The following is a 27,882-nucleotide window of genomic DNA, read 5'->3' on the forward strand; positions in this document are numbered from 1 at the left end:
CGTGTGGGTCCCTTAGCATAGCGGGGGGCATTCTCCAGCATTTGGTCTGCAGTGTAATGTTGCAGATAGTTAGGGTGATTGATATTGGGGAATGGTCCGAGAGTGTACGTGGGTACATCACACAGTTCAAGACCGTGTTTGAAAGGGTTGAGCTAATAAGCCAGTAATCAATGCGGGACTCAGAATCATGTACTGATGAATAAAAAGTGAAACGCTTTTCCTGGGGGGTGTAGTTCCAGCCATATATCTACCATGGACATTTGTTGCATTATCTGCTGTATGGCTAATGCAGTCTTAGTTGGGGATCTGAGGGAAGTTGAGGACCGGTCAAGGGCCGTGTCAAGTATCGTATTGAAGTCTCCCCCCAAATTACTGCAGCGTCATCAGCAGTGGTTAACATGTTATGTACGGTGTTGTAAAAATCGGGATCATCAATGTTGGGACCATATGTGTTGACTATAACCACCACTCGTTCTGCCACCTCTCCCCAGACCAATACATATCTCCCTTGGTCATCTACTTTGGTATCTCGGAGGCGGAAACCAAGTTTCGGGTGTATCAGAGTGAGAACCCCCCTGGAATGGGATGAATATTCAGTATAATGTCTTAGTCGACCCCATCACAGGAGAAATTTAGTACAGACTTGACCAAGTGGATGTGTCTCTTGTAGTAATATGATCTGGGGGTTTTGTCTGGTAATATATGCTGCAGATTTCCGGGTCTTTATCGGGTTATTGAGGCCACGGACGTTCCATGGAAGGAGTTTGATGGTTATACCTCTATCAACCTACACCATAGTCTTCCTTTGTTACAGTTCTGTGAATTGGACTATGAGGGCTGTCAACCATTGCAGCTGTGCTCGACGAAACTAGACTCTCTAATTTTAAACAATTTCCAGTTGTGGCCAAACTTTGTTCCCAGCCCCAACCCCCTCCTGCACCATCAAGCCCAACCCGTTGATGTATCCCATTCCCCATAACCTGTGGAACTTTCCTGAGGGTTGCTTGTTGCAGCCGCATGGCCTCCATCAGTAGAAACCCTCAATCCTAACTTTAACAATTATTATCAGTTGGAGCTATTCATCCCAGCTGGGGGCCCAGCAGCACGTAAAAGGATGTCACTGTAGACCCGGCTCAGTAAACTGGGCCTAGTCTGTCATCATCTGGTCACAGTAGCATGTTCTGATCCCATGCCTGATTTCTGGGGGGATAGGGATGGACGCCTCTATGTATGTCATAGCTTCGGTGAGGTTCTCGAAGAAATGCGATCTGCCTCCATGTTGGATTCGCAACTTCGCCGGAAAGATGAGAGCATAGGGGATGCAGCGAAGCCTTAGTTGCCTATTGACCTGTTTGTAGGATCTCCTTTGTGTCTGGACACCGGTCGAAAAATCCAGATAGAGATCGCTTCTCGGCCTTTTGGCTAAGATCAAGTGTAGTACCCGTTTGGGAATTTTTAAGGGATCTCCATGAGTTCCTGAAGTTGTGTTGCAGTTTACCCAGGGTTTGCCTGGGCCCAGTAGTTGGGTGGCCCCCAGAAGAAAGATAAACAGATTTATTTAAAAAAATAAAAAAAATAAAATCCAGATAGATATGCACTCTGTTTTCCTCGTATTGTAGGGTCCCTTTTTCTCTGGGCAGCCTTAGGATCGTGTCTCTGTCTCTGTAGTTGAGTAGACGAACAATAATCGTACGGGGTGGTACCCCAGGTTTGGGTGGTGGTGCCAGGGTGCGATGTGCCCTTTCAACAAGAAAGTGATCTGAAAAGGATTCTGTGCCTAAAAGTGTTTTCAGCAGGCTTTCCACATGTCGCTCCATTGGGCCCTTACAGAAGGATTCTGAAATGCCGACAATACGGATGTTGTTCCTCCTGGATCTCGATTCGAGGTCCTCGGATTTAGCTTGAGTTTTGTGCAGTTCTCCCATCAATTGTGCAACGTCCCGGCTGTGTTGAGTTATCGCATCATCGTTTGTGCTGAACCTGTTTTCGGCGTCTGTGATGCGAGCGCTTTCTAGCCTTGAGAGAGCTGATTGTTGAGCAATATCGTCTAGTTTGACATTGACTGCTAGGAAGCCATTGTGAACCATAGTCATTAGGTGGTCTTCTCTTGCGTCAGGTAGTGACTCAGCAGGGCTGTCTGCCCCCATCGATGTGGTGGCGGGCATCCTGTGGGGTCGGGAGCTAGCAAAGGAGTCCATTGGGCCAGTTTTCTTCGCACCTGTACTTTTCTTCTCATGGCGGCCCAGGTGGTATAACAATCAAGAGCGGGTTTCGTTCTCCCACAACTTGTGTTGGAATGGAACCTTATACTGATTTAATACAGTCCATACAGATCAGGTTTCTTGCCTGCTCGTCCCAACCCACTGGGTTCCACTCGGTATGCCCCTTTGCAAGCCACTGATGTTATTGCCAAGGTGATTGGGTGCAATGCCACTGGGCCGTGTCACCTGAGGCCCTCCTAGTTACTGTATAGCTTCCATAATTGATAAGCCTTCACATGGGGTCAGATCTCTGCTATGGATTGAATAAAATGTTTGGTTTCCTCTGGAGGCAGGCCCTTGTTTAGTTGCAGCCTATTTGGAAGGGTAATTTGTCTTGTGTTCCCCTTGCACTTCAAGGTTGACAATAATGGTAGATGAGCCTTGAACCACTTTCCTGTTGGGACATCCTATGGTGTCTTCACCCTCCCGCTGCGAGCGTGGGGTCCCCAACTGCAGTACTTAGCACAGGATTTGCTGGAAATGCATGGTCCTTTAAGGCAGGGTCTGTTTAATATCAGGCCCAGGGCATTGGAGGTATGGTAGCCAGAAGTATAAGGGCTGTGGACCAGAATTACTCCCGCGACCAGCGTGTTCCACCTGCGTGCTGGCTTGGATTGGAGCCGAGCACAGGCCTCTGGATGTGAAGACATATAGGCCCCTCATAGTGTCAGGTGCTGCTGGGCTGTTCCGCCAATCTCCCACACCCAGTGCCAATATATAGGACTTCAAGGTGTTTACCACTTTCTGGCCCTCCCCCGGATGGGCTGTATCCTCCCACGTACTATGGGAATGTGGGAAACTGCCCAGTTAATAATAGCTTCCCCCTTGCGGTGTGGGGCGCGTACCTTCGTGGGGTTGGCGGGCCGTGTCCCGCTTTCCGATGTGGTCGCAGCTCGCTGCTCACTTTGTCCGTTCCTCCTCCTCCTCGTATAAGGGTCTGTGTTCGGATTGTCCCTTCCGCGGGTCTATGCAGCGTTTCCTGGAGGGCACAGGTTTTGCTGGGAAGTCAGCCGGGAACCAGCAGGGGTCCCACGCGGATGGTGGCTTGCTCAACGGCGCGGTTAATTGGGGGTCAGATGGTTCCTTTGGATGATCCCCCACTTGGCCCGGGATCCTGCTGCTGGCAAATATGAGTCGCCTCCGACTGCTGTTGCAGAGGCGCAAAGCGAGCAGGCACCACCGTGTTACCATGTAGGAGATAACGCTCCTCCCTCGTGCGGCCCTGTGGTGGTCATGTGACCACGGTGTGGCACAGGCTCGTGGCAGCTCTCAGCAACAGGGCCCACCCGCCTCTTCAAATTGTGCTGTGAACTCTGTGGCGCCGCTGCGGTTCTCGCCCAAATCTGCTTAGGGTGTGCCGTGTATGATTAGGCACCAGGCAGGAAGGATGTTTCCTTTAACTTTGGCCCCAATTAGGATTAATTTAAGAGCAAGATATTCATGGGATCGGAGCTCTCTGATCAGGCAGCCATCTTGATTGCGTGCAACAGTGCCCCCCCATTTGCACTCACTTGCTTTAAACGACTCAGCTGTGTTCTGCTTGCACAGTGTTAAAATATGCCAACTTCCGGAATCTGCTACTACTTCATGGTACTAGGGGTTTTGCCCTATCGTCTTCATTGTCTGTGATGAAAGGTCAGTTGAACAGACCTGTGAGCCCCTACACTAAAAGGCCAAAACTTTATGTGCTCTGCTCCTAATTCACATGCACATCTTGATTGTCGCTTCTGTCCTGAAGCATACATTTGCACATTCTACCTTGTCATGGGACATTTAATCTTACAAGTCGAGCTACGCGGTATTCTATGTGACAGAAAAGTGCTTCTTTAAAAGAAATATCCGTTTGAGCAGCTTAGCATGCATTTCCGGGACTGATAAGCTTAACTTGCACGTCATATAAGTCAATTGCATAAACAGTTACGCGCTGTTTAATCTCGCTAACTAGACTCCCTTCCCAGGCATCTGCAATCCATTCCCAAGCAACTGCCACCATTCAAGTAAGCTGGAATCCTGAGCTGTGCCACTAACTCTCCCAACACCTGACCTCGGTGGCTACTGGCATAGCGCAGGCCCCCATCTCTCCAAAAAGTCATGGCACATGAGCGGCAAGCGACAAAATGAGTCCTGCCGGCTCTAGCACGCTCTCGGCACCAAAAGTCAACCACCCACGCGAAATGGCAACCTCCTGCAAGCACTACACACTTAAGAGCCAGTGAAAGAAGAACGACATCACTAAAATACTGCACATCCAATCAGGTACTGCTGACATCCCAAAACCCTAAACCAACACCCAAAGGTAGGTAAATGGACCTTTTCGGACAAAACGTATGTCTTTTGCTTTTTAATGTTACATTTCTAATTTTTGTTACAAAATAAATAAATATTAATTACAAAACTTGAAAGCACTAATATATATATTTTTAAAGCAAGAAACAAATAATATAACTTTTTGCACACATTAAGTAAAAATGGCTGCAGAGAGAGAGTGCAAAAGGGTTGTGGTTTAGAGTGGGAATGGGTGGGAAATCTCAAAGATTTCACTTACTAATGGGTGTTCATGAGGGGACACATAACCAAACAACATCTACAGACAATGTATCCATTCTCATATGTCATCTCCATTGAAAAGCATTAGCGACCCTCACTCTTATCTCCACTTCGAAGCACTTATTTTAATGACAAAAGTTTCAGTGCCACCTAAATGCCAAATCTAAGAAAAATCAACTGGACCTCTGCAACTGAAAAAAAATCAACACAATAAAACAAGCTCCACTACAATACAAAGAAGTGCAGCACACATTTTAAAAATGAAGTTTATCATCTGTTTATTGCAATGATGTAGTACTCTACCAAAATGGAAAAAAGACCAATTCCAAAAAGGCATTGGTGGAAATGGTATTTGGACCCTGCTCTCACGGTTGCTCAGGTAGGGTCCCTAATCTATTACAGTTTTCCAATCCAAAATTGTGCAGAAGAATAGACATAACAGAGCATACTCCCCAAAAGCAGCAGCAGACTTCAAATCCTGAAACGAGCAGAGAGTGTGTATGTGTTTTTGTGTCTGTGCGAATTTCTGTGTGTGTGTGCACATTTGTGTGTATGACACACTACCTTTGCAGTACTGTTTCTGCTGAGTTTCACCATTAGTTCTTTGGGATGCCTAGCAATGACAAGTTTTGTTATATGCCTGCACTGAGCTACAGTATCTATGACAGGTCTGGTTCTGAAGTGCTACACTCAATTTGGTATGCTACACTGTGTTATGTTATAATAAGCCATTTAATATTTTAAGTTGTAGAAACATGTTGTGTAATGTCTTCTTCTGCTGGGATCAATGTGTTCTTTTTCCCAAAGCTTAATGCATGTTAACTAGAATGTACCTGTGTGCTACTGTATTTGCATTCAAGCTTTTTGGAGGGGGAAGCGGGGGTATGATGTCGATTTCCATTTATACTAGCTGCATAGGTGATGCTATGTTAAGTTGAGGTTTCATTACAATGTTTTCTTTAAACGTCTAATTTTAAATGCCTCTGAGCCTGCATAAAACAGCAGGTAGCAACCCCCTAAACCCACACAACAATAGAAATACGTTTAAAATAACAGAATGGTAGACGAGGAAATCTAATCTGTTAACTGGCTCAAACACCCCTGTTCTGACCTAACTTTGGTATGATGCCCTCTGTTAACATGACACAGTAACTGCAGCTGAGGTTGAGCAGGCTAATCAAAGGCAGGATTATGTAAATTACCTCCTGTAAGTGCCCAGTCTCAGCCTATGAGGATTTCTCCCTCACACAGCAACATAACCATTACTGTAAAGGTCCTACTAGGACTCAGGGACCTCCAGAAAGGTCGGACTGGTGATTCTGGTATCAGGAAGCTGTGGGAAAAATCCCACCCTCAGTTAAAAGTGCCCATATTTCCCTCTTTTTCCCATCTACAGAACATGTCTGTTTTGTGGCTCAGGCGAGTGAATGGAGTGGCTTGGCAATGCTTGCTTTTTTGGGCATTTTTTTCTATATGCTTTGGTTCACCATGACACCGTGGAAGGCTCAGAAGTCTGACCACAGTTGATAGACTGGTTGTTCTTGAGCACTTTGTGAAGAAGCTTAGGGTTTTGGTAACCATGACATAAATAAATGAGTAAACCAAAACGTATGTTTTTTTGCTTGCTTTTCAGGGAGCTGTTGCAAACATTGCAAATTTGGCTTTCTGTCATACAACCCCTGACAAATGTTGGGGGCCAAGGGAAGTAGGTAGAAGGAGTTTGCCACCTGTATTTTCTTGGGCATGGCTTCAACATGCCACAACTCACCGTGCAGTGAGTACATTCCAGACATACCCCCGGCCAGATGTGTTGCTAGGGGGGGTTTAGGGGGCTATAGCCCCAGGTCTTTTGGTTATAGCCCCGGATAGAAGCTCAGGGGCTACAATCGAAAGGCTAGCTAGTCCCAGGTACCAACAACCCTGACATTAGCATAGCCCCTGATCTTTTTCAGACCTAGCAACACCCCTGCCCCTGGTGCAGCAAACACTTCTTCTCCAGCTTTCTCTTCTTTTGCTGCTGCGGGCAGTAGGCCCACAATACATTCAGTCCAATTGTACAAATAGCTCTTCTACCTTTTCTTTCTAATGCCTTATAAACACGTTATCTATCCCTTGCCCTCATCCCAACTATCTACCCGGCTTTGATACTCCCTACCACTATTGAATGTTCTATCATACTCCTCCTTTGCCTCTCTGACAGGCAAACGCACTTTGATGCCATGAACTATGGCAGAAGGCAATATACATTTACAAGATGACCTAACAAGATAACACATTTAGATTTATGGGGAGCAGTTCATGTTCTTTTATGCTTCCTCCAGAGGCTGGTTGTGAAGCAGCCACCATTGTATTGCCCAGGACAACATTATTATATTAAAAACTAAGCCCATGTCGATTCCCAATTCTACAATTTGCGAATTAAGCTTTAACTCTACATAGGCAAATTACATATAAAGAGTTGATTTAAATAGCATTAGATGATAAGCAAATCCAAAACAAGACCAATAATGTCAAGGGGGAACTGTTGGTACTTTTCCCCTTTTCATCCAAGCAGAAAGACTAGTTGCATGCTCCATTGCCTATGAAACACGTTGGCTTATTTTAAATATCTATATACTCAGCTCGGCCAAACACCTGTGCATGGGTAGCACGGTTTGCGACTATTTCCACAGCATGTAGAAGAAGGGTAGTGGAGTTACTTTCTCTTTAGTCATATCGATTATGGTCAGAAAGAAATTAAGCAGAAGTCACTCAATGAGACAGCGGGTCTCATATCGTGGCGCAGGGCGCATTGTGTGTCGAGCGATATTTCAGTTCACAAGGACAGGTAATGTGCCTTGTGAGATCTGTGCAATGAATACTGCTTTTTCTAAGCCGCAGGAAGAGACCTAAATATGAAATGCAACCTTACTGGTCGTTATGTTTAATTTTGTATTTTAAGAATTAAGGGGGTGAGGAATTAAGGGGGCGAGGGGGTGCTTTTATTTAGCTCTGGTGGTCTCCAGATATATGAGCTCTACCTGATATTGAATATGAGTTAAGAAGTTGGGGGACGTGTAGACAGACAACCAACATACATTAAGGGGCCATATACGTGGAACCTCCTTGAATTTTTTTTAAATGTTGTTCTCATATTTCAGTGTACATGCAACTGTTTTTGAGAGCTCTGTGAAGTGTTCCCAATGCACATTCTGAAAACACTGAACAACACATAAACGCTGTTTTTGTTTAAATGTTCTTGTTTTCATCGCTGCTTTGATAAATGAAATTGTTGCACATCAGTTCCATGGAGACCCACCTGTGGCTAGTGTGCCTTACATAATCGTGCAATGGATGCAATGGACCCTATTTCAATGCATTGTAGTTCACGTATAAAGGGACCTGGCCCCACACTGACTTATATGTTCAAACAAAAAATTGAACTGAACATGAGGGGGCCGAGACTGGAATTTTTAAAGAAGCAACATTTTGCCAAATCTGCTCTTCTTCCTGTGCACAGGCTCTTAGAAATGACATTGGAGAAGCTGATGAAGACGCAAAGGAGTCCCGAAGTAGTTCTTCGTGTGTAAGGAATAATTCACAGAATAATTACGCGCCCACTCCATGCGCCTTTCCCACCCCTTCATGAACCTGGACATGCCCCTGAACCTGCCCCACCGTTAGCAGCATGGTAAACACCAGTGATAAAAGTTTAGCAAAAAAAGTAGTGGTCTCGGCAGTGCAGAGGGTAGGCGGAAGCATATTGCAACATGTAACAAGGTGTTGTTGGCCGGGGCACTGCAATAGTCTAAGTGACTAGTAACTAAGGCTCCTATTACAACTTTACACTTGCACAGGGACATGAATGGAGAAGTCCTCTGTAAAGAATGGTGAATATGGTCGTAGAAAGTAGAGGAATGGTAAACGGATAAAAATAAAAGTAGTGCAACACCGCTCCCGACCGTTACCGCTCACTTCGATCACTGGTAAACACCTGCGCCTCAGTGCCAAGAGGTTAACCCGAGATGCTACATGCATTCCTGGAAAGACAGGAAATGCATTTCATGTATCCCGTCAGATCGCTGTGACCCACAAATGGCTCGTTAGTTGAACTCCATCAAACTTTACAGCACCTGTTTAGTTTCCCTGCAAAAGCACACACGGGCCTCTGCATACAACACTTTAAAAAAAACTCACATCTCGCTCTCATTGCTCTTGTATAACATACATAGGGCCTCATTCCGAGTGTGACGGTAGGGGGTTAAGGGCACAGGTAAGGATGCTGGAACATTCCGAGGTCTGAACAGCCGTTCTTAGCGGGACCCGTTAAGGGACCTTGGAGCTAATAACGGGCCTGCAATTTGCGGGCCGATATTAGATCCTTGCCCATTCCCATTGAGCCCTATGGGGGCTCAAATGGGAATGGGGAATGGTTTTCTGAATGGGGACTTACCGGGTCCTCCAAGGTTGGAATGACCCGGTAAGTCCCCATTCAGAGACACCGGACCCAGACCCAGGTTTGGAGGCAGCCATGGTGCTACTGGCACCATGACTGCCTTCAAACTCGGAATGACCCCCATAGACCCGGGCGCTGACACACCGGTCACAAACACAGCCCATTGTAGTCTGTAACAGATATAAACCTATTCATTATGTATCTATCTTGCATGTATTTCCTCACTGGTAACATTTCTCATAAGTACATGTTGACAAAAAATGTGTATATCAAGTACTTAAAGTGAAGGTATGTTTCCTTGTACTTTACCAATTATCACAATTATACAGGGCCTATAGCAATGCAAATCTGTTTATGTTATTGTAAGGAGCTGCGATGAACAAGCACAGAAATGGCCGTCTGTTTAAATTAGCACATTTTGTGGAGATTGTGGAGCTATGGTTAGAACGTTCCTGCATTTTTTCTCCTCGCCACCATTTGGGCATGGTTGACAGGCTGCATTCTCATGTGCCTCGCCATTTCCCCCAAAATAGGTTTTACACCACCAAAATAATATGTCCTGCTCACTCATAAAGCTTCATTAGCACAGGATTTTCCGTTTCTTGCCAGTTCATCGGAATGTGCCAGGCCAGAGTCATCTCCCACAGATTCCGAAGTGTAGGCTCTCTGACCCCTGCTGCCCTCTTTTCAAAGGTGGAAGGTAAAAGTGACTCAGCACCAGCTTTGAATATCCATATGACTTCCAGAAGAGCTCCGGTTCCACTCAAGGAGGTTCAGCCCCTCTGAACACTCTAGGAGTAATATGAGACTCAAATCTGTCCTCTGGAACTTTCTAGAAGACCAAGTCCGGGCTCTACTCTCTAAGAAGCAGACCACAAGCTATGCTCACCTGAGAGTGCCCTTTGCACCCTGGGGAAACCTGTCTAAGGAATCTGGCCATTTAAAGGCAGAGATTGAGCATAGACTGCTTATTATTCCCTGACCTTGGTTTTGCCAGAGCCCATCACATCCCCTTTTCTCCATCACACCTGATTTGAGACTGATTGGAAGGCATGATGATATGTATGGGGAGCGCCCGCATTTTTCCTTATTTGCTAGGATGGGCTACTGTATGTCTGGACTCTCCTGGTTTTTGATGACAATGGACCTAAGCACAGCTCCCGCCATACCCGCTGCAGCTCTGAAAGGACAACACACTCGGCAGAAGAAGACCCTGCTATATGGAGAACACTCCTCTATATCTCGATCTTTACATTTATAAACTCAATTCTCTCATCGACAGATAAGACAACCATGGTGTCAAAGCTCTACAAGTCCAACGCTTCCACCTTGACGCTGTGTATACAAGGCAGGCACATGCTTTGAAGTAGCCCCAACATGGTATGCTATACTCTACAAATCACAAAAAATAAATGGATACAAATAATGCGCGACTTCCCTTTTTGTTTCATGTTTACCATTCCCCTTTTCCCTTCTTGACACTTAATTAACATTATTTGTTTTAGTGTGATATAGTTTGAAAATAACTTTCTACAAACATATTTAATAGTACCTTAAAATACCTTCAACATACATTATCAAAAAATCTTCAGAACCTCAGGACATTGAATTGTACTTTTTAAAATCTCTTAAAAATGCAGTACAGTTCCTTCAATACAAGAAGAGTTCCAATTATGATCACTTTAAAAGGAAACAAGGGAAAGATAGTGGAAAAGATCCTCCAAAGTAGGACGAAGTGGGATTTCCTAAAATGAAAATCATCCACATAATTCTGTAAGATAAGGTATCACTTTTCAATCTCAATAACATGGATTTGAATGAGTCATCTGCCATGTGCTGACTTTTCTATAACATTCAGTAATTCATAATGGTCTTTCAGGGCAACTATCATAACAAAATGTCAATCTTTAGATCATATAGATGGCACCTAAATACAGTAGAACATAAAGAAATACAATTGTTGAAAAGGATTCATACCTTCAGTCGTACTTCATGGGCCTTTGGCGGATCAACCTCCACGTCCTCTATGGATAATGGCTGATGACCCTCCCAGGCAATGGCTGCCTTACACTTGATCACCTATGAGGTAAATGGCAACATTGTAGTCACATGTAGCAGCTAAGTCATTGGTACAAACCCACTCCACCTCCACATCTGAGATCATGAAATGCCACTTTCCCCAAGCCACAGCCAAACTAAATACGAGCAGCAAAGTCTGCTATGCAGCACTAGCAACATGCACTTTTTCAGTGGTCAAAGTGGGCGGGAGCAGTTGGGAGCAGTAGAATGTGCACTGCACTGAGCATTCCCTTAAACAGCAGGTGTGTTTGTTTGGGGGTTTGGATCGCGTGTGGGAGGCGGCGTGGCGATGGGGTTTGTTAGGGGCGAGGGGCAGGCCAGCAGGGAACATAATTCCACTACTTCTTTTCACACATTTCAGCCACTGCTCTTTTTGGATGTTAGTAAGCTAAAAAATAAAAGCCAAACAAATAGGAACCAAGAAGATAAATGATTGCCTACATTAGGCTCTGTTTAAAATAAGATTTACTGGTGATACATCTAAGTATTCTAAAAAATACTGATGGGTTTTATATTTTCTTTGGATGTGTCCTTGAGCACCTCCCTCAATTTGCTGTTGCCACGTTTTGTCTTTTACAAATCCAATAGCTTTTATGTCCTCCATTTTGTCCTGACTTTCTTTTATCACTTCAGCCATTCACCAACACAATTGCAATCAGGGGAGTACCTGGACTCCCGAAAATGGAATAACTTCCAAATGTGTGATTTTAAAAATGCAACATTCGTTTGTAGGCTCCTTGACACTTGAGAGAATTTAGTCTAGTCAGGTAATATGGTATGGAGGTGGACAAACCTGGTTTCAATTAGCTTCCACACATTTGGATGGGCGTTGGTACACGTGGGATGTAAAGGTGTGGAATTCCAGAGTTTTTCATATGGAAAGGACAGTTGTCTGGCCCAAAGCATGGGATTATTTATGAAAGCCTTCTTGTGCCACACTTAATGCCTTCATTCAATATGTCTTTCTACAGGAAGACAGTGAAAGTTCATTAGGGATTAAAAACAATGCTATCCTACTTTATTAGACAGAAGATAAGGGTGGCAGTTGCATTTTGCATACTCTGAAAGTGGGCCATTTGCCTATTTTGGGAATCAAAGGAGAAACGAACTGCAGTAATCGGGCATGGAGACAAAGAATGCATTGTCCATGGAAGTCTTTTTTTCCACTTAAAACAAATGTCAGAATATGGGAAAATGACAAAGGCAGATTGATTATGCTATTAATTCCTCCAACAAAAAGTGGAGGCTTTTTACAGAATCTCAAACTGGCCATCTGCCGCTGTTAAGGATTGTTTTTTGAGATGTTTCTTTCTTGCTTTGGTAAAGGGAATCTACATTTTTGATGATTTCCTTTGTGGTCCCTTTAATAGTGGCTCCCACAAATGTAATGGTGACTACTTTTTTTCATGAATGTGTGGGAACCTTGTCTCTTGCTATTTTCAGCTCCTTTTTTCTCACATGCCCTTCTTCTTTTAAAGCCTTGTCTTGCCCGCCCCCTCGCTTTGTTCTTTGGAATACCTTCCCTTGTCTGTTTATACACCTACATTGTTTTTCTGTGTTTGGTTTACAAATAGGGAAATACTCTTCTGGACATCCATTTTCCTTCTGTGCATCCCCCTCCAGCCATCCCTGACTCACTCCCATCACCCCCTACCTCCTCCACACCTTAAATATTTTAATAATTTGCTAAATGTACTGAATTACCTTTTCCTGGGGCCCAGTAAATGAATTCTTGCCAGTTCCTGTGTTATTCATATGTACCTGACCCACACTAGATTTATGCATCATAAACACAGGTACCCGAAGTGGAGCACTTCACCAGGAAGCCTATTCTCCATTAACTCCATTACTATTCAAACTCTTCCTTAGAGCTGATGCATATCAATCTTATCCAACTAAGGAGCCAAGGATCAAACATCAGTAAACATCAGAGGGCAAAATCCAAGTAGATGAAGTGAAACCCTTTTACGAATCCAAGAATACTACAACCACTTCCCACTCCTTCACATATCCCACTATGAAGAAGCGACGACTCAAATTGACTGCACGTCCTTCGTGGATGATCCCAGATAGATCTACTCCAATCAATGCGAAAACACTATAAAATATTTGTGCTGGTATCATTTTATGGACCACTCTTAAACATGAATGGTGGCCTCAGTCAGAACTGTTGAGGGAAGAGTTTAGTTGAGTTCAGGAGGAAGAATTGTACTCCCTCACTTCAGGGGAGTAGCAGACACAGGTTGCACTGTTGCATGCAGGCACTCTGACAGTGTTTTTGAAGGCTTCGAATAATCAAAACTCAAACTTCACTGGGAGCCCATCACCACATACCTCATAGTTTATTTGGCCAGTATTACTTCCCATTCTGTTATTAACTCATCCAGCAGATTCTTGACTTAATCTGTCACCTTCCAGCCTTGATATGCTTCTTCCTTTTATAGCACTGTCTTTATTTATTAGTGACAAGCTAAATAAATTTAAGACATGTTGCCCCAACATGCGAATGTATTCACTCTAGATATAGAGCAGAGTTAAGTCCTTCTATCTGAGTACTAGTCTCAGTTATGTCATACAATATGTTTCCTAAGAGGGTTCACAAGTATGCTAAATTGATCTCCCAAAAAATGCTTGCTGGTTTTTTACATCTGATAATTAAATGTACCGAGTTTCATTGAGGCTTCTGCCCAATCTCCTTCTTTATTCTTTCATCATGCCACCATCCTCTGGCTCTACTGCTACTGATTTCCACTTGACTTTGTTTTCCAGCACTGACAGACTCTCTGTGACATCTTTCCTTAACCCATAAAACAAAGACGCACGGAAACCAATCATCATTTTCTTACCTGTTTGCAATTCAATTCTTAAGTCATTGACATAGTTTTAGTTCTCCCTAAATGAGTTTCGATCTCTTCCTCAATTCAAAATCTTCGCCCTCAGTCTCAACAGTAGGATCCAAATCTCTGTCTAACTCCAGCCCATGGGGCACATCCACAGAGAGGAATCTGGAAGTATATGGCCCAAGTATTCTATGTAGGAGAAGGCAACCAAAGTCTTCTAATTTGTAGAAGTAGATCCATCTGTGGGTGCCATATTATTGGAAGCATAAAAAATATGTGTGCTTATCTCTTATTGTGAAACATCTCTCTTGGTGACTCTGAGGACCTTTACTGTTTTCTGTGAAGCCACAGATTCTGATCTGCATGGTTTGGCTATGGAAAAAAGCTAAACTGTTAATGCAAAAGATAGTCCAGACTCTTCTAGCCAATCTGTCACATCTCTGCAAATAAATATTGAAAAGGAATTCACTGCATGCCTGCAATTTGACCTGGTTTTCAGGTCCTATGCTTTAAACATGTGGTGATTCCAGTTGGAAAAGCACCATCCACACAAGCAACATCTGCAATAACTGTGGTGATTATGCCAATAAAAACTGCGAAAGCAACCACTCTGTCTCCCCTCTATACTTTCAAATGACATGTTTTTCACCTGACTTTGCACAGCCAACATAACTGGGCTACAATCGCAAAGATGCTGAACGTATCACAATTTCCTAGCATCTCTACATGTTCATTTCAACTTGAGAGATTTGGAAAAACAGATTCAGTTTCTGGTTTGAATATATTTTATTCAATTTTATTGCATGAATATATGTTATTTTCGCTTGACAGGTTTTGGCTCTTTGTCCTTCTTTCATTTATCACAAATGCACCCTTTGCTCAAGGAAATATTTCTTATACAGTACACACCATTTTGAGGATGTCTCTTCTCACCCAAGTTGCTCAAGCAATTTGGTAACTGAAGCATGATTCTACGAAATGCCTCAGTTTGAGCTAGTCACAACTCATATTCTGATACCATAAAATACCAGCATTATGGTACTTGAGGTTTAGATAACAAAGAACTCCATATTTATTATGTTTAATAATTAGATACTTACTCATTCGTATCTCTCACAGTTTAAGTCAACTGGGATTTCTTTGACAGGACTTCTCTTATATTTTTTCAGATCATCTGGTATACTCCCCTGCCAGCAATCTTGATAAAATTTCAACTGCCTAGTGTACTTGACTGCTAGGACTTCTTCTGTGTTTCACAGTTCTTTGGCTATACAACAACAGCATATACCGTGAGGTGCTTGGTATATCTCTCTACGGTAACATTTGCTCAAAACATTTCCCCAACACTGGCATTTCATGTATCTGTACTTGATTGGGTTTGACTTTGTACTTTGTCTTGTCTGCATTCAAACATTCTTCTCACACATTTCCTCCATAATGGCATCTCAGGCATCTGTACTCGACTGGGGTTTGCCTTTGTTCTTTGCCTTGTCTGGATTCAAACATTATTCTTATTGGGTCTTGAATGTGTAATTTGCCTTGACTGCATTCTAAATAACTTTGGGTATTTTCTACATCAGCAACTTTGTCTCATTCAAATACATGTTGATGCGCTTGTCGGAACATCCTGGGGTGTCTAGCTGCTTTAGGCAGACTCACTGGTTCCTTCCAGCGTCTCTGATTTTGCACGCATCTCTGCGGTTTAGTTCCTTCACCCACTTTCTTCTTTGGAATGTGCAAATGTTCTTCCAGCACCCAGCGCAGCTCCGCAGTCACATATCGGCTCCCCATTCTTGACCTGGGATTGTGATTGCTACTTTTCTTTGTGAGTTGTTCAACATCAAGGAGCTCCTGCATGGCTGCCAGCGTCTCCATAGCCCTTATTGCTCGCACGTGGATTTTCTCTTTCTCTCCCAGTGGCCTTCTCCATTGTACCATAGTGGTTTGTGTGCCTCACATTTGTGAGCCTCAGCATGGGGTTTACCATCTTCTGCTGCACTGCTTCCACTGCAGCCTGCACAGGAATCTATTTCCCTGGCCTCCCATTTTGTGAGGGAGGCTGCAGTCAAATTTGGGGTGTAGCACCCTGCTAAGGCTCAAGGATTCCCTTTCATTCTGGAGGGGCCAGACTAGTTCTCCTGGCTCCTCCAGCCCCCCTTTAACAGTTGGGATGCAAGACTTTCCCTCTCCCCTGGCCCAAACAGCAGACAACATATCCTTCCTTTCTGTCACAAGAATCCAGCATCCAGGTCCTCCGGGAAGGGCCTCTCACACACTTCCTGAGTCTTTCTACCTTTTTATATTGGCTTTGGCCAATCGGATTTGGAGAAGGACTAGACTGCTGAGAGTGGGAAGTGATCATCATTACTCCTCTCCTCTTCTTTGTCCCAGTGTTGTCTGGATTGTGTGAATGGTAGTTCCTTTTTGAGAATATTGTATAATTTTTGCCATGCGTTTTAAAGTCAAACTATGTTTGAAAGAAGAGTATGAGGAGCAGGAAAAGGTGTCTTTTACAAGGCGGGTTAGTTGAGAGTTGGCTTTTGGGATATGACCAATGCTTTTCACTATTCTCTATAAGTGAAAGAGGTAAGATATCACAAGTGGCCATTAGATTGTTGCAAATGGCAGAATCCTTCTGAAAGGGGAAAGGGGAATACTGCATCTGACCCAATGGACTCAGGGTATCTCCCGGAGGTTGTCTCCCCACGTGATTCTCCCTCATACAGCTGCCTCCAGGGTCAGGATCGGGTAGCGGCTGCCGTCCCCTTGCCACATAGGAGGAGGTCACCACCGGGAAAACAGTGAAGAGTCCATAGATTTATCACAGAATGGCTATAAAGATTATCATGGTCATACACAGTCAATAGGTGGGCAAAAAACCAAACAACACGTAGAAGCTGTGTGTCACTCCTCAAATGCCATTCCTCCTTATGTGTTCTCAAATGCACATCCCTCTTCCTCATAGCACAACAATTGTCTACAACCTTTTACTTTACAAATGTTTACTCCATGCCTTCCATTATATGCACATTCCTCTTCTACATTGTACTACCCAACTATAATCTTTATGTTTACTCAAATGCCACTCTTCCTAACCCAAGTATCTAACCTTTACCTTTATTTTTATATTTACAACACACTCCCTCATATCACTTAACTAACACCAATGCATTCCTTGTTCCATTTCCCCCTTCCCCATACCATTACTCAAATCATATTATTCTACATTATCCTCACATCCCTCATACCACTACAGCACAGGTCAACACACTCTTCCTCTACAAATGTTTTACTTCATACCTTGCATTATCTATCCATTCCTCTTCCACATCATACTCCCAACTATAATCTATATTATTACTCCAACACCCCTCTTCCTCATCCAATTACCCAGCATTGACCTATATATTTAAATTCACAACACTTTCCTTCAGCTAACTTTACTAACACCAACACATTCCTTCCTCCATTTCTCCCTTCCACAAACCATTACTACACCGAGCTGTTTGCACTTACTTCACAAGTTGTACAATGGAGGTAAACCAATGTTTGTAACAACACTGAATATTACTTACACACATTGATTATGTTCTGTAAATAAGCAAGGATGATGAGGATAGTATGGTTTAGGTAATAGATGTTATACTTTCTTTTAGATGAAGGCTCTCACCCCAGCCATGGTTGAAGCAATGCACATTTGGCACTGAGTTTCTGTCCTGATGAAGGTCGAATCAACAAAAGGACTAGAGTTGTAAAGCCAGAGACAAAACAACTGAAATATGTGTCACATTTTTTGTACACTATCTTTTGAGAGAGGTATATATGTATTAATACCAGGTTTTGATTTAGAGAGAGAGAGAGCTATGGTTGAGTGTATGAGTGGGAGGGAAATTGATTGTAAACGTTTTAATATATACATGTAAATTGATGTTTTTTAATTTTGTGATAAAATATTGTTTATGTTTGATTTAAATAAAATTATCTGTATGAAGAATTAATTTGAAGAATACTTTGTCATCCTCGATCTATTGGTCCATTTCTCTTTGTTCATTGCTCACACCATTACTGAAATCACATTATTTTGTGTTGTCTTCATATCCCTCTTTATCATACCAGATTTCTACAACCTAGTCCTGTGCATATGATTTATTCCATGCTTCCCTTTATCTACTCATTCACTTCCACATCAAACCAACCAACTATAATCTATAATATTACTCCAATACCCCTCTTCCTCATCCCAGTACCAAACATTTACATATATGTTTACACTTACAAAACTCTCCCTCATGTGACATAAGTAACACCAATGCATGCCTTGCTCCATTTTCCCACTTACTCATCCCAATACACCAGAGGTCTATAACCTTTACAAGTATTTCATTCCATACCTCCCACTATATATACATTCCTCTTCCACATCCTACTAACAACTCTAACCTTTATCATAGCACAACACCACTCTTCCTCAACACAGTGCTCAATATTAATGCACCTCATCATTCATACACCACTCTTCCTCATCCCTGAGCAATAAAACCCACAAAACACTTCTACAACATTCAAATATGCAATTTCTTTTTTCTAGTAGATAGAAAACAATGCCTACTAAAAGTCAGCTCTGTAGAAAACAAAGATACGATAGAGCAGATAAAAAGAATGGAAAGTCATATACTCATCTCCACTAAATCAATTTATAGGAAGCATACAAACAAGAGAACAAGTAACTGTGCACTTGGAAAGTAAAGCAGTTACCACTAACAAAATTATTGCACCTGCTTCAAAAAAGAAAAATAAACACATATGTGGTAAAATAATTACAACTAAAATGACCCTCAAACTCTAACTGGCAATAGTTATGTAACCACAGTAAGACATTAAAAAAAATGTTTTTTACAAAAATAAATTCCGGTGCAGAGTTCTTAGCAATCTCATAAACAAATCTGAAAAGTCACATTCCTCACTTCAAAATTAACAAAGAAAAATGATACATGAAGCTCTGATTGACAGCGCACTGAAATTAAAAATACATATCTTCAGATTTGTTTTAAACAGAAATCACAAACGAACTAAATTAATTAAACAACTACAAAAAACAACTTCTGAACATGCGCAATGTGAATATACTTAATACGGTTGAAAGGAAATTGTTGCATTCTTTGTTGGGCCTACCTACAGCAGTCCCTGTAGAGGCTTTGAGGTGTGAGCTCGGGTTAACATCTCCCAATGCTCTTCGGATGATTCAATGTTGTAAGCTATTTGCCAGGGTGAGCTGGGCAAAGAAAAATGTGAATTCCTTGTTTGGTCTATTTGCTAATATGTTTATACTTCTGACCTACGGAGTGCCACAGGGATCATGTCCCTCCCCCTTGCTGTTCAATGTCTACATCATGTCCCTATGTGACCTACTAGACAGTCTGAGTGTGCAATTTGGCAACTTCACAGACGATACAGAGATTCTTTTTTAACTCTTTAGGGTTTACTCCACAGATGTTTAAAATGTGAACCAAATCTTCTCAGCAATTTAGTCATGGATGGCACGAAACTTGTTAGCCCTTAAAAATGAGAGGACTGAGCTGCTGATTATTGCAACTGGTAAAAGGTTCAAAAGAATGGACCCACAATACAGTTATTTTTTGAATTGCGGGTAACATAATTCCTGTGGTCCAGCATGTCAAAATGCTGGGAGTCTACCTAGACTTGCAACTAACATCTAATAAACACATATCACATCTAAAAACATCATGCACATACATGAACAACTTGCTGTGGCAGATAAGACCATACCTGTCAGAGCAGAATAGCGCAGTAGTGGCCTCTGCCACTGTGAATGCGAAGCTCAACTGCTGCAACAGTCTGTTGGATGGCACCTCACAGCCAAACATAAAGAAACTGGTAACTGAGCAGAATGGAGCAGTGCATGACGTATGTGGGCTTGGCAAGCAAGCGCATGTGTCAGAGACATGCTGGAAGCTACACAGGCTCCCAGCAAAGAATACAGCATAAGGCAAACTCCCTTGTGCACAAATGCCTGTCTGGTAATGCCTCTTTGTATCTCTGCTCAAGCGTTCAAAAAGCTCCCAAAAGGCAAACACTGCGATCTAATACAAATGGAATCTTGGCATGCCCACATTTCAAACCAAAAAGGCTTGGAGGTACCAGCTTTGATGTTTGGGCTCCTGTGATGTGAAACGTGCCGCCTATCTTGCTGAGGGCAATACCATCTCTATCGCACTTCAAAAAGAGTTTGAAGACCTTTCTCATTGATAAAGGTAAAGCCTTAGGAGATCTCTGCTTAGCAGCTTCTAATATTGCATGTTTCCATGTTCTGTCTGTCTTGGCAGCGCTCTGAGCGCCTACCTGTGAGTGGCGTTATATTACGAATAGATAGATATATAGCTATAACAATCAAAACAATCGCATTTATTGTAAGGTAAAACAGATGTGTTTGGAGCATTTGAAGGTTCTTGGTTTAGATTTCCCTGTGGATGAGTATTCCTTTCTGAATGGTTAAAACTATGGACTGGGACCATTTGCAAAATCTTTTGAAATTGTCTAATAAATAAGTATATTGAATATGCCGCTCAGGGTATCTTCCATGGTACTCCCTATAGTTACCTGACAAAATATTGCACTATAGACCTTAGATGATATGTATGATGTATTTACGTTTGAATAGTTTGTCAACATTCAAATACACTGGGGCCTGGCAAGGTATTCCTATGTATGAATGTTTATGTAGGGGATGGATAGAAACTAGTAGGCATAGTCTCATGGCTTGTTCAGTTTTACAGGAACAATACGATAGAGGATGAAGTCCATTTTTCTTCCTTTACTGTTGCTTCTGATCCATTTTGGGTGCGTATCTTTTCGGCCGATTCTTTGGTCATAACTGCAACATCCTATCATAAATGAAAAAGAGCACTAACTCTTTTTCAATAAGTATTGATTCACACATAGAAAAAGACCCATCATACAACATTTAGTTAGCTTATTTTTGTAAGTATAAAAGATAATTTACAATTTGTTATTAATCCGTGTTTTTTAATTGATTCTTTTATCGATTATATTGCTGGTAATTATATGTTTTTGTAATGCACGTTTATATGTTCTCTTGGTTTGTCTATTTTATAGTGTAAAAAGTTTTCTTTATAAAACCATAACGCACTTAATAATACAATTTAAAAAAGAACATATATAACTTTTCTAACTTGTGGGCTGGTGAATGGTTTCACAATATTAGCAGAGAATCATACATCAATGAAAAATCATATGAACAACAGTGTAAAAAGCAAATTGCCGTAGACACTAATGGAAGAGGCTATGAAATACTAGCAAACACCATTATGGCAAAAGACACCTTAATATAAAAATCTTCCCCAACAAACTTTCAACCAAGTGTTCCTTATGTCCTCACAAGTCGTCCAACTGGAAGTGCAGCTCAAGATGCAATGAGCGCCAACAGTCATTCAAATGTTTATGACAATTTCTCAATCACTATGTTAAAATAAAAGACAAAGGTAGAATCAAAATGTTACAAGCCATTGACTCCTGCCCAGTGCACATCCACACTGGACTTTCAGGAATTCATTAGCCTGCATCTCAGGAACTGCTTATAAAAGCACCTTCAATCATATTAAAATGTTAGCAATACACCATTATTCAATGCAAAACCGTGTGCATAGATTGTACAATGCAAAACGTCCCACTGTAGAACTGCAAAAACTGATCCAAAGAACTCCTCACACAAATAGAACACATACAAAAGAAATATTTTTTAACTGAACTAGAAAACATAGTTAACCTACAAAACATAAACCAAAAACTTTCTAACAATAACCTCCTTACAAACACAAAAAAAGAAATAGCAAAGTTTCAAAAGATTTCGGCTGAAATTGCAGACATGGCATGTGTCTGTTTTTGTAGAACTTTCTATGAGAAAAGTATAAAAATTGTATATATGTTCCACAAAATTGAAGGCAATAAGGAATCACAATGCTTCCAATTAGCTTTACATCTAACAGCAGAACAGCAGAAAATACAATATAAATGATCCCTTAATAGTTTGCACATACTGCAGTACTGAGCTTGATAATAAAGAAATGTCACCACAAGCATTTCTAAAAGCTCTACAAATTAGTATATATGAGAGTACAATAATTTAAACAGTACATCTGTTCCAAGCTATAATACGTCTCCAACCTCAAACTGCCAAATCGCCTCCAATCAGAATTACTCAAAAGCATGTGTAGCAAAGTAGTACACTTACTATTAGACCATAATGGAAATGTCCAAACGCTAGTAGGGGTACGATCAGTACAACAATCTTTCCATTATACTAGTTTATGGTTTGTCAACAGAAGACAAAACAATTTGGCAACAACTAGTTCACTTAAACAAAGTTAAAGAAGTCCTAGAGTATCTGAAAAACAAAACTATGGCTACTACAAAGATATGCAGTGTGTGCGCTGTGTGCAAGCATTTGTGCAGTTCAGCGGGTCACGAAAGGAGTCCAGCTGGAAGCACGTGTGCAAGCTGAACCTAAAGTTTTGTTTTACTGATGTTTTGTACATTGTCACTGGCAGCACAGTGGTTCAGTAGAGTTGAGAAAGCAAGCATAATAACGCTGAGTTTGTATACCCATTTTGCTGCCTTTGAACATTAAGCCCCACCCACTTTTGCCGAAGACTTCATATAACATCAGCTATGTGCACCAGCACGCATGCACCAAGCAAAGTACCGGAAGTACAGCTTTGCCGTGTTGGACTGCTGCTTTCAGGACTAGCTCTGTGGACTTTGTAGTTATTTGACCCATTTTGCTGCCTTTGAACATTAAGCCCCTCCCACTTTTGCCAAAGACTTCATATACCATCAGCCGCACATACCAGCGCGCGCACAACGAACGAAGTACCGGAAGTACCACTTTGCCGTGTTCGACTGCTGCTTCCAGGACTAGCTCTGTGGACTTTGTAGTTATTTGGTATGCAGTATTCTTATAATCCACTGTATTTAGTAAATATGGACCAGTATATTGTGCAAGAACCTCCATTGACCCTGTTCATCAATATACATTTTGTTTATTTATAGTTTTAGGCTCGTTTTGCTGTCGTTGAACATTGAGCCCTGCCTACTTTTTCCAAAGACTTCATATACCATCAGCCGCGCGTACCAGCGCACGCGCACTGAGCAAAGTACCGGAAGTACTGCTTTGCCGTTTTGGACTGCTGCTTCCAGGACTAGCTCTGTGGACTTTGTAGTTATTTGGTATGCAGTTTTCTTAGAATCCACTGTATTTAGTAAATATTGACCAGTATAATGTTCAAGAACCTCCATTGACCCTGTTCATTAATAGAAATTGTGTTTATTTATATTTTTAGACCGATTTAGCTGCCTTTGAACATCAAGCACCACCCACTTTTGCCAACAACTTCATATACCATCAGCCAAGCGCGTGTGCACACTGAGCAAAGTACCAGAAGTACTGCTTTCCCGTGTTGGACTGCTGCTTCCAGGACTAGCTCTTTGGAATTTGTAGTTATTTGGTGTGCAGTTTTCCTATAATCCACTGTATTTAGTAAATATGGACTAGTATAATGTTCAAGAACCTCCATTGACCCTGTTCATTAATATAGCCTGCCCACTTTTGCCAAAGACTTCATATGCAAGGAGCCGCGAGTACTCCTCGGTTCCCATATACACATCAGATTTATGTAAGTAAAACTATCACCTTCTCTTGAATTTTCTTTTCATTACCAACATCTTACTTGTGTAAAGGTCTCTATACACTTAAAACAAATATGCCATTTAAAGAAATGCCTTTAATAACAAACCGAAAAAGAAACCATGTTGGTAGTATTCCCCAAAAGTCGACTTTAAAAACAATGCAGGTGTTTTCATCTCCGTTAACCAGGAAAACACATACAACAAAAGGCAAAAGCAAAACAACCAGTGCAGATATCCGATTGTTTTGCTCAGAAAAAAAGACGCTGTAGCCATGTCAAAAGAGAACACCCAAACTGCACAAGAATATGCGCTAGACGTACCTCTTGCTGTGGCGTATTGGCGCATTAGATACAGATAACCCAACTTCTGAAAATTCAGTGAACAGTCAGACAGTGGAAAATCAACCAACAAATCCCTCTAATAAACAAGGCTCAGATGTTCACAAACAAACATATACCATATTTAAAACCTAGACTAAAGATAACAATAAAAATAAAAGCAAAACAAAGGGCACCCACTTGAATCAAGAAAAAAATCAAAACATTTAAAAACCTCACAAAAAGCAACTAACTCAGCAACTAGCCAGTTTTTTTTTAAAATCACTTTCTCTTCCAAAAAAATAAATACTATTATATCATCGGAAGCTATAATTAAGAAATACTCCCAAATGTCACAACTTAGAAAAGATCCTCCTCAGTATGAGAAATCCCCTTTGTTAACCTATGCCCCTCTGGACGAACTGGTATCTGCAGTATCCTTTCAACAGTATGAAGAAAGAAACAAAGAAAAAGAAAAAAAACTGTTCCTAGAGAAAAGTCAGGATGTAGAAGCCAGACGCATTGAAGTACGAAAATCAGTCCACTCATATATGGCTTCTCAGAAGATACAAACCCCGCTAAACCAATCTCCTACTCGAAATGAGACAAAAGACAAGTAGGATTTCATGAGTCTGCATGACAACAATAAACTTATAAACTTAGCTGGGAAGAGAATAACGGCTCAAAAAAGTAAATTTAGTTACCAATAGCACTAATCGATTCTGATTCACTTATAGAGAAGGCACCAGCACTCAAGCCAATTAGTCTGTGAAAATGATAGGGACCAACAACTCAACAAAATTAGACAGGACGCATTAAAAAAAGCAGTCGAAAACTACTTGGCCTCTCAATTCATAGTCTCTTCCAAATCTACCTTTGTGCCTCAATCAAGTACAGCTGAGCAAATGAAACACTTTCTTACTAAAGACACAATAATGAATCTGAACAACACACCTACCACAACACACAAAACAAAAATCACTTTGTCAGATGGCGTATCTATGCAGGCAAATCTTGAATCTAATGTACAAACAAAAATGCAGAATCTAAATAAATCCATCCAACCACAGTACCCTGATAATGATCAATACTATCTTATCATAAGCTGTCACCCTGCACCCTATTCAAGCTACAATCTAAATAGATTGAGCAAACTGGCCATCTTTTCTAAAATTCCAAATTTGGAGGACATTAGCTCCATTAATCTAGACCAAATTGAAGTTTTAAATGACAAAAATCTATTGGCTGTGCGACTATGGACTTGGTCGCGGCTAGTCCTAAATGCAGTTTGGCTAGCAAAAGCTGAACTATTTGCTTTGAGGTCCATCAGGATACTCAGAGACAGCTGGCAAATAAGTTTGGATGGCCCACTACAATAGCAAGACTTTATAACTCTATACAAAACCAATCTAACCCTCTAGATAGAAATACTAATATGAGTTCAACAACCATGCATCTGCTGTGGAACCAAACCATAACTAGCCATAAACAATATAAAGCAATGCTTAATGTTAGCCAGATGGAGGACGAGAGACTTTATGCATCTATTGAAGAATGACAGAAATCAACTAGAAATATATGACATAGTTTTGTTGCAAGAAATGTGGTTAACAGAAACCCCGCTGTGGAATAACCACGACATAATTTTACATGCGGCTAAGCTGGCAAAAAAGGGAAGAGCGTCCTCAGAGCTAATGGTAGCTACCAAAATCAGCACAGGGCTGATAATTGAAACTTGGGCCGCCCCGAATGCTTTCATGCAGCTAGTGAAAATAAAAATCCACAATATAGAAATTGCAGTAATTAATATATATTGGAATCCAATTGGAATTTAAGACCAGCAATTTCTCAAGGATATAAACATGTGTTTGACAAAATAACAATGAATTCAATCATATCACATATAATCATAGGGAGATATCTCAACCTACATTGCTTTGACTTAAAAACAACCCAACAGAAGTCAAGATTGAAGTAGTGGAATTATTTCACCAAAAAGAAATTTGAACATGCTTAATGGTGCCCTACCAGGAGACAATCCGCCACAGAGACGGACTAGTAAAGCAATCATTGATTACCTTTATGTTGACCCGACATTATTTGTAATGGCCAAACAATATCAGATCAAAGTCCAAACAGAAAGTGATCATTAGATTCTAACACTAAAATGGCATGTTGCACTACCCTCTGAGCCGCTTACACATGGCAAGATGCCAGGAACGTTGATAATGAACAACGCTTTGAATATATTCCACTGGAAAGAATGCTCATTGGAAAATCTTAATAATGATTTAATTAACGCTGTGAATTATCCAGCAAATCAATATTTTAAAAAAACTTTACAATATGCTGACTTACTACAACTGTACAAAATTGGAAATAACCGAACTACAAGAAGAGTATTTCAAAAAACTCATAATTTTGATCCAGGTGTGAAAGAAAGGAAGGCCCAGTATCAATGTGAAAAAAGGGTAACTATGTCATTGCCAATCATTCAAAGAGCCTCAGCACTAAGAAAGCTTAAAACCAAATAAAGAAATTGAATGAGAGCTCATAAAGCTATGGCATATCAAAATGACAGTGAATTTTTTTTTAAGAGCAATAGATAATAAGAACATGGCTCAAATTTGGAACATAATTAGTCTGACTAATCCCCAAACACAATTAGCATTACATATAAATGGGGTTTCTACTAAAAAATGGATGACACATTTTACAGAATTATATGCTCTTCCCACTCAATTTACTATAAAACTTTCATCTCACTTGTCAGATCAATTACAGCTACAATTCGATAGAGATGACATTGAACATGTTATTAAAAAGACCAGTCAGTCAAGAGCTCCCGGCCCTGATGGGTTGTCAAACTTCATGCTTCAACAACATCCTAAAGCGTGGTCACAAATCTTGTTAAACCTTACTTATATAAATTGCACAAATTAGTTTCCAGAGTCTTGGACATGTTCCATAATTATCATGTGTATAAGAAGGGCGATCAACAAAATCCTGTAAACTACAGACTGATCGCCCTTCTGGATGCCCCGGGCAAGATCTTTGCACGGCTAATATTCCATGATTTGAATGATTGGCCCTTGTGTTCCAAAAATCTAGATCCACATCATAGAGGTTTTGTCCCAGGGTAGGCACAGCTATAAATACCATAACTATCCATGCACTCAAAGCACAATGCATAATTCAAAAACAAGCTTTACGCCTGGCCTTTGTGGATTTCCCAACAACGTTCGATTCAATAGACAGGCGGACAACTTTTGTTTGAGAAATTAAGAAAAACACTGTCCAATCTCTACACTGTCTCTTATTGAACTGCTGCACACATCTACTTCAGTCCAAGTGCGAATGACCCTTGATGGCCTCTAATCCCCTGCTTTTTCCACCTACAGAGGCCTTGAACAGGGGTGCATACTTGCTTCGGTGTTGTTTAACATTTTTATACTAGACATCAAAGAAGAATTCCTATCTGTAACAGCTGATGCTCCAAAGCTGGGAAAGAAGCCGATTGCATGGTTATTATCTGCTGATGACCATAAAACACTAAGAGGTCTCCAAAAACTGTTAGACACAGTAGGTCTCTATGCACAGAAAAATAACATGAAAATAAACTTAGAAGAAACCCAGACGATGCAGTGTGTAAAGAGTTCTGTGAGTAAATTAAAGCTTCC

General features: G+C 41.3%; 1 protein-coding gene and 1 pseudogene across 2 annotated transcripts in view; one reads left to right on the forward strand and one right to left on the reverse strand.

Moving 5' to 3' along the window:
• Nucleotides 1–27,882, reverse strand: part of LOC138515904 (alcohol dehydrogenase 1-like) — a 474,385-nt gene that overhangs the window by 310,107 nt on the left and 136,396 nt on the right. For both annotated transcript variants that reach the window (XM_069630666.1, XM_069630665.1), the window contains exon 2: nt 11,221–11,322. In XM_069630666.1, the coding sequence (XP_069486767.1) occupies nt 11,221–11,322 (102 nt within the window). The remainder of the gene's footprint in view (nt 1–11,220; nt 11,323–27,882) is intronic.
• Nucleotides 1,403–1,469, forward strand: LOC138517675 (U2 spliceosomal RNA; annotated as a pseudogene).

Source organism: Ambystoma mexicanum, chromosome 6q (assembly GCF_040938575.1).
Source record: "Ambystoma mexicanum isolate Mex_15411 chromosome 6q, UKY_AmexF1_1, whole genome shotgun sequence".
Taxonomy (NCBI): domain Eukaryota; kingdom Metazoa; phylum Chordata; class Amphibia; order Caudata; family Ambystomatidae; genus Ambystoma; species Ambystoma mexicanum.